The following is an 8,142-nucleotide window of genomic DNA, read 5'->3' on the forward strand; positions in this document are numbered from 1 at the left end:
GACAGAGTGGCCAGCCATTAGCACCACTGGGCTCTGGCCCAGCTCTTGCCCCTTATCCCAAGAGCAGAGCCAGGTCCTCACCGGGGCGTGTAAGCAGAAGGTTCTTGCCTCCTTCAAGGAGATGCTGAGGAGCTGAACGGAGCATTTGTGAAAGGTCTTTCCTTGATTAAGGGTAACGCGGACTGAGATTCATGTTGTGACGCTTCTGAAAATTAATTGATGTTTATGTCACTGAAATGGAGAAAATAAATTCAGAACTCAAGGTAACACCGACGTCTTCATCCTGAAGAGCTCTGACTTGCCTCGGGATGTTTTGGAGAGACACTGATTCTTTGGTGCAATGGGACTGCGGTTTCCTTTTATTACAGTGGATTCCTCTCCACCTGGTCGGATTCTCCCGTGACCAGATGTCACGTGAATTGAACTGTCTCCCTCGGAATTCCACTTACAGGAAATCTGTCCTCTGTGCCTTGAATTTCCAGCACATTGGTAACATGTTCTGATCACAGCTTTCCTGATCCTGTTTGTCGATTTCCTGTGTCTGTCCCGTTCAAGTGCTGGGAAGTTTCAGAAATGTCTGAAGGCTGCAGTTTTCTGAACCACTCAGTCTAGAACGTTGCATTCTGGAGACCAAACTGCTTTTCAGACAAAAAGTTAGGAAGCTGCCACCGGTGTCCACGGCAAAACTCTGCTGGTTCCTGGAAGCATGTCCCCTTGACAGTGTCCCCGTGGGCGATTCACTGGCACTGCATGCCCACTTCCAGCCCGCGAACCTCACTGACGCTGGCCAGCTAGGGCCGTGTGCTTCCGAGAACGAGGGGGGTCGTTCCTGTTGAGTTCTGTATGTCTGTGCAGCAAACCACCCAAAATGCAGCGGCTTCAGATAAACAGCTTGCGGTTCCCATAGTTCTGTGGTCTGACCGGGTGGTCCTGCCCATGTTGGCTGGGGCCACTCCTTGGCTGCCTTCAGCTGTTGCCGACGTAAGGCTGGAAGGCACAAGGCACTCACTCCCCCACACGGCCTCCCCCAGTGTGTGGTTGGACCCTCCGTGGTGACCACCCATCTGAGGGAACGCCTGCCTGCCTGCGGCTGGGACATGTCCCATTCACCTAAGTGGTCACCGTAGGTCACAAGGTCACCCTGAGTCAGGGCCAGGACAAGACCCCATCCTGTGTGCAGAGCTTGTTGGGGGAAGGAGCCCACAGCAGCTGTGGGAAACGTGTCCCCCTTCCATCTGCACCTGCACACATCACTGAATCCCTGAAGGAAGCACTTGTCTCTAGGAAAGCTGAGCACATGCCTTTGAAGACTAGAAAAAGCGAGTTGCCCTCAGCTGCAGAATCAGAGATGAGGACAACTGTACACGGTTTGGGACACTTTGGAGACTCAAGCCGTGCAGGAGTCACGTGCATTTGCTCCAAGTACACTGACGTGGGGAGTGTGGAAGGACCAGAGCATGTGGTCTGCACCCAAGGGATGGGAAGCCCCGTCTGCCGTCAGATTCAGAGGAAGGCTCTGGCTGCCACCTGAGCTTGAGTGGTGACCCACGCTTTGCATTTGCAGCTGAAGTGCGATGTGCCAGGTGCACGTTGTGTGGGTCTCTGCTTCAGCCAGCTCAGCTCACAAAGCCACAGGCCGTTGCTGTGGGTCAGAGCCGCTGGGTCAGGGGGAGGGTCCTTCATCCTGTTGGTGGGTTTGGAAAGATAGAAAAGAAAGATTTTTGTGGTAAGTGAAAAATACATTTTCTACAAAGACGTGCTCACATAGCTTGATCACAGATATCATTTAAAACACATGGTGTGGGGCGACGACTCGCTGGTCTGGGCCGGTTCGCCCTTGCGTCAGTGTGTGCGGTGATGATGCTTTTGTCGTTTTCTCTCTTAGCTTCACCCTCCTGACTTGTAACACTGGTTTGTTAATTTTATTTTCACTTGTTTTAGCTGCTGGCTTTAGGGCATTGCCACCTCAGAACTTTCCTGACAGGGAAACGTGCAGAATGACAGCGACCAACCACAGACACCGCCGCAACTGGGGAACCGAGTTTCCAGTTGCGTTTAATTCCGATGAACTTAAATGGAAGTGGCCGTGTGAGGCTAGTGGCTGCCGTGTTGGAAAGTCCACGTCCAGTGTTCTTCCTCTTCTTTATGCCAACGTGCCCCACTGAGTTCATTGTCTTTTACCTGGTCTTTTGCCTAGAGCAATGCGCTGTCGGATAGGATTGGGGACAGCGAGTGTCCAGTCTGGCTCCTGCTTTCAGTCGTGTGCTGTGCTCAGACGTCTCTGACAATACGCGCTGTTTTTAGAGTATTCTCTGTTATGCTAAGGGAGACTCGTTACACTACTGTTTTATTTAGGGCTTTTAAGAATTAGGAATGGCTCGCACTTGGTCAAGTGACTTTTCAGGGTCAGCTGACGTGAACGCTCCTCTTTTCAGAGCGACCTTTCATTTCCTCATCGCCGTCTCAGAGACCGAGGTCACAGCCAGAGCTTAGCAGGCCGGTGCCCCAACCGCCTCATCGACCTGCTCTTATTTCTTGCTACCTCCGTGTGCAAACCCTTTCTTTCATGAAATCTAGGTGTTCACGGCTTTCCAAACACAGCTTTTCTCCCACTTATAGCGTCTTCGCGGGCACTGTTCTTCCCCTGGGAGCAGCCCTTCCTGCTGTACCTGCAGTCCTCGCGCTCCCGACCCATCACAGCCGCTGCTGTTCAGCACCTGCCTCGGGTGCTGTGAACTCACTGCCCGTTTGTACTGTATTTTGCTTTGACTTGCACAATGTCTTTAAAAATGTGAACTGGGCCAGTCCCATGGCGCACTTGGGAGAATGCGGCGCTGGGAGCGCCAAGGCCGCAGGTTCGGATCCTATATAGGGTTGGCCAGTGCGCTCACTGGCTGAGCGTGGTGCAGACGACACTGGGTCAAGCGTTGCAATCCCCTTACCGGTCAAAAAAAAAAAAAAAAAGTGAACTAAACATTCAAAAATGGATTTTTTAACAACATCATGATACACTTTAACTTTAGTTTTTAACAAAGCAGTGCATGTATGAGGGTCCCTCAAAAAGTTTGTGGAAAAATAGAATTGCAAGATAATAAAAATTTTTCCATCCTATAAAATTGAAAAAAAGCAGGTGATAGCACAAGGCTTTCGGTAAAGTCAGTGGCCTCTGGCCACCCTCCTCAGCCCCAGCTGTCTCTCTTAGGGCAACGACTTCTAGCTCTTATAGGTGTTTTCTCTGGTGTTTATTTTTTTATTATTTCTGAACAACATGCTTATGCTATTTTTTCTCTTTTTTCCAATTTGCATTGTCACCCGTTAAATTCCTACTGTGAGTGGCATCTCTCTCGTGCCATTCTGAGCACTCATGCCCTGCCCCCAACAGAGTCACGTCACCATTGCTGGTCACAGTGACAGCACCACAGCTGAGCCACAGAGAGTCAACATTTCCTCTCTTTGTAACTTCGCGCTTTTGCTGGAATCATGATTTTCTTGTTTTTCTGCTGTTTGGTTTTCTATCTCGCTGTCAATAATTAAGCATCGGACCTTAACCAGAACAACAGTGAGGCACTCTCAAGACAATCAGACGCATAAGGCCGTCGAGGAATCCCAGTTTTTCCTTAGACCCACTCCCTCTGGACCCCTCCATCGTCCCACTGCCGGGCCGGGGCTTCAGGCGTCCCAGGGTCCCATCCCTGTGAGGTGCCGTGGCTTCCAGAACTCTGAGCAGGGGAAGGGGGGCTTGGCCTCAGTGTTCAGAACTCAGACCTCGAGGTGCTTCTCCTGAATGTGGTCCAGCCAGTGCGGGGGCCTGGCGTCCGGCGCCTTCCCGCAGGCGAACCTCACGGCCTCCCGGCACTGGCCACAGCTCCCAGTGCCACTCCCAGCATGCAAAGTCCTGTCAACAGACGGACGGACAAAGGGAAGACTCGCTCAACGGCCGTTGAAGGGATGATGATGACGATGAATGAATGAGTGAGACAGAGACGTGCATCAGCCTCCGGCCGTGTGAGGCCTGCTGGGCGCCATGTGAGCCTCGCGCCTCTGCGGAGGTGAGGCGGGATGATCAGCACTGCTCTGTGATATGTTGTATTACAATTTAGGTCGTGTATTAACATTCCTTTAAAATGCCATAATAATATTATTATATAATTATTATTAAGGCAGAAATTTGTCATTCTTGGTGAAGAGAGTTGGAGCTTCAAAATAACCAACAACCAAACCGTCAGAACCTGCTGCTTTACGGAGGGGAGGGAGCTCTGTGAGTCGCGAGCGGCCTGGCGGGGGAGCCTGGGCAGGCCCCCTTCCTCCCCACCTTCATCACTGTCTCGGCACCAGCCTGGCCGTCTAGGCGGCGTCTCTCACATGCCAGAGCTGGAGGCGTTTGGCTCACGGGCTCAGCACTTAGCCGGCCACTGCTCAGACCCCTCGCAGCCCGACACGGGGCGGCTCCCCAGACACACTTCTGCAGTTTGCACTTACACATGATGACTCGTTCTGAAAATTTCTAAAGAAAACCAACATTTTCTCTAAATATGTCAGAGCATTAATATCGCATGGATTTATGTACTCATTTGAACATTGGTATGTCATCTTATTTAAGAATGAACATATTTTCCTTTTTATTCACAAAAATTTAGAAAATATCTTTATCTGAAAAACTTGGTTTACAGCCAACTTTTTAGAGGCATACTTGTATGATTGAAAGTAAAACACTCTTGTCTTCAAACCAAAAATGTGCATTCTCCGTCGATATGTTGGAGCAGTTATTATACAGGTCTGGATTTCATGCCAGAGGAGAACTCTGTACTTTGTTAGTCTTTGCCTCAGCTAGCACATTGCTCTTCTCATACTGAAATTTAAATAAAAGTTAAAATTTTAGAGGTCATAAAATATGGTACACAAGGGTACTTCAAAAAGTTTGTGGAAAAATGGAATTAAAAGATAATACGAATCTTTTCATTAATTTTTTGAAGACCCCTTGTGTATACCTCGGGCTTGTAGTAAAAGTCCTGGGCTTAAACGTGGATTCTATCGCTGTGTCATGCTGTGAAGTCATTAAAGGATGTGAACCTTCACGCTTTCATCTGTGAAATGATTAACACAACGTCTGTAGGATTTACCTTCACTGGGGGGTTACTAAGACCAAATAAGAGGTCTGGAAAATGTTTTAAGCCATACATCATACAAATTATCTGATCACTCCATGACAGTAACTAAGATTTTGTCACTAGTAAGGTGTCTTGACAGGTGGAAAATCAACCAAATGTTGTCAAATATTTTAATTTGTGCATCATCCTTAAAGTCGGGTCCCCCAGAAGCACAAGATAACTTCCTGCTGGCCCTCCCCCCCACCGTGGACCCGAGTCTCCCAGACTTTATCACACTAGGGATGCAGATCAGCCAGGAGAAAGTAACATTCTCCTAAAATTCAAAAAGTACACAGTGCATGTTGAATTACTCAAATGCTTTCTACCACAGATCTGGTTATTTCTCCAAAGCTAAGTAAAATGAATACATGTGGAACTGTGTCATATTTTCGATAATGTGGTCACTGCAAATTTGTTTCACAGAAAGATAATTCACAAGATAGTCATCTAACTGGGTTTCTCTGTTTGTAAAGCTTTTGAACAAACCGACCCTGCCCCCAGCTACACGCCCCACCTCCCTGCCCCGGCAGTGGCCTGTGGCTCCTGTGCACGGGGTGGTCTGCAGCCCCTCATCCTCTCTGCCTCTCTTCCTTCCAGGCTGCAGCGGGGTCTGGGACAACATCACATGCTGGCGCCCTGCGGATGTGGGAGAGACGGTCACTGTGCCCTGCCCGAAGGTGTTCAGCAACTTTTACAGCAGACCAGGTACTGTGGGCTGAACTCACGCTCCTCCAGGGCGCTGGCGCCCACCAGGGTCGGCTGGGGCAGGTGCAGCAGGTGCCTTGCCTTCCTGCAGTGACGCCTGTGGCCTCCCACTGCCACGCAGAGTCAGGGACACCACCCTCCTAAGACAGCCGGGTGGGAACCGCCCAGGGCCCATGCGGGGCCAGAGCACCAGGAATGTGTGTGGGGTGGCAACAGAACGAGGAGAATTAAATAGGCCCCGTCCCTGCGAGTCTGGGCCCCGTAACCCACAGACAGCGCAGCGGGGTCAGAGTTGGACGGCAGCCGCGCTGCAGGGAAGAGACCCGGCTGGCAGGTCCCGGCAGGTCCTCAGGCTCCGGCAGCCGCGGCTGCAGGACGTGCGTGTAGCGCTCTGAGCCTCACAGGCTCTCCCGGGAGGGGTGACCCCACAGTCCTCTGGCACATCCACAGCCCGTGCTCTTGTCTCTGTCCTCTCCTGCTCTGCTGGGCACCTGCTAAGCACACATGCTCTGTAGATAGAGGGAACACTGAATTTCTGAGCTTAACACAATTTTAGATGATTTAGGAGCAAATGGGGGGATTATAAGATCACGACTGCCTTTATTTCCTGGAATGTAAACCTGAATCCCACCATCATTTTTCTCCAGCACCAGCGGCAAAGCGGAGCCTGCCCTGTGCTGGGCGGTGTAGGGTGAGGGGCTGCTGCACGGGGAGCCTCCAGGAGGAGACAGCTGGGGCAGACAGGGCGGCCGGCTCGAGGACAGTCGGCACTTGGCTATAAGTTTCTCTTATGGAGATGAAACATAAGGCTCTGTTAAGAGTTTTCATTCCAAAATAACACTTAAAGTTAACACTTGAAGTTAACAGTAATTATGATTACGACTTCTGTTTTTATTGCTTTGTGGCACTTGTGTTTCTGAGGTCCCACTGTCCCCATGAGGCCAGTCACTGGCAGGTTTCATGGACGAGGAGGCTGAGGAAGGACTTGCTGGTGGCAGCCCCGTCCCCAGCTGCCCCGGCAGTGAAGAGCATTTTATGACAGAAGCTTCAGCACAGACTACACCGCAGTGACTAAGGCCAGTGTTCCTGGACATGCAGATAAGCTCTCTGCACGTTGCTTTCCAGGAAACTTAAGCAAAAACTGTACGAGTGACGGATGGTCGGAGATGTTTCCAGACTTCATAGACGCGTGTGGCTACAGTGACCCCGAGGACGACAGCAAGGTAGGGCTCCCAGCGCGGCAGGTCCCGCCTCCTCTCACACTCCACGGCGGGGCGTCCCGCCCGCCAGAACCACGCCGGCTTCCTTGCCCTGCGCAGCGGCGCTGCCGCCTGTTCTCCAGACCCCGCCAAGCCTGTTTCAGTTCTGCCACCCAGCACGCCGGCCATTTGATTGCTCACCTCGCCTGGAGACAGGGGAGGTGGGTTTTCTTTACCAGCCGTCAGTGTGTCAGGAGGAGGTAGTGAGACACATGACAGTGGGATCGACCTGCCCGACACTGGCTCTTCTGACCCCCTGAGCAGCACACCCTTCCTGCCACTTGGCTTTTTTCATCCCATTCAAGATTTTGCCACAGTCTGGGCTGTTGAGAAGTCACTGTGGTGGTTTTCTCAGCCCCGAACCCGCGGCAGGAGATGTGACCAAAGCTAAGCTAAGAGACGGGGTGTGTCCTCGCCATGAGGTGCCCGGCAGCAGGTAGCGGCCGGGGCTGCGTCTCAGGCTGTGTGGGGACCCTGCAGGGCAGCCCCTCCCGGCCACAGTCGCACCACTTGCCTGCAGTTTTCAAGGGGGTCCGAGGTGCTGTACGCCTGGTGAAACTGTCCGTGGGAACGTGATCCTTAAATGACTGAGGCTGTTTTTCCTGAGTGTGGACGGCGTCTGCCTTCGGCTCCAGTAAATCCTGCTCCGGGCCTGTCTGCGCACTTTCCCGGCCAGCGGTGCTGTAGGCTTGTGGTTTATGCTCCCACCAGGCAGGTCCCTGTCCCCGTCCCTCAGCTCTTGCCCACCTGCATCCCACGCCGTGTCGATGGCAGCACCTTGTAAACCTGCAGTCAGCACTGTGTAGACGTGCATCCCTTGCAGGGCGCGAGGCATCCCATGTGTGGAGAGACGTGAGGCTGCTTTAAGGAGTCTCAGGAAACAGCGAGCTATGCACAGAGACGTTCTCCTACCAGCCCACAGCGTGCTGGGGACAGTGACTCGCTCTGCAGCAAAGGCTGCCTCACGCCGCCCCAGTTCTCCCTCCCCATGTCAGGGAGGGGCGCCTCCCACCGTCCCAGCTCTGCCATCA

General features: G+C 52.2%; 1 protein-coding gene across 1 annotated transcript in view; it reads left to right on the plus strand.

The window, feature by feature from the left end:
* LOC103604177 (vasoactive intestinal polypeptide receptor 2-like) overlaps positions 1-8,142 on the plus strand; it is a 63,109-nt gene that overhangs the window by 7,370 nt on the left and 47,597 nt on the right. Inside the window, exons 2-3 of the mRNA XM_008588760.1 lie at positions 5,745-5,852; positions 6,978-7,075. Of these exons, the coding sequence (XP_008586982.1) occupies positions 5,745-5,852; positions 6,978-7,075 (206 nt within the window). The remainder of the gene's footprint in view (positions 1-5,744; positions 5,853-6,977; positions 7,076-8,142) is intronic.

The sequence above is a fragment of the Galeopterus variegatus genome, unplaced genomic scaffold (genome assembly GCF_000696425.1).
Source record: "Galeopterus variegatus unplaced genomic scaffold, G_variegatus-3.0.2 Scaffold5022, whole genome shotgun sequence".
Lineage (NCBI taxonomy): Eukaryota > Metazoa > Chordata > Mammalia > Dermoptera > Cynocephalidae > Galeopterus > Galeopterus variegatus.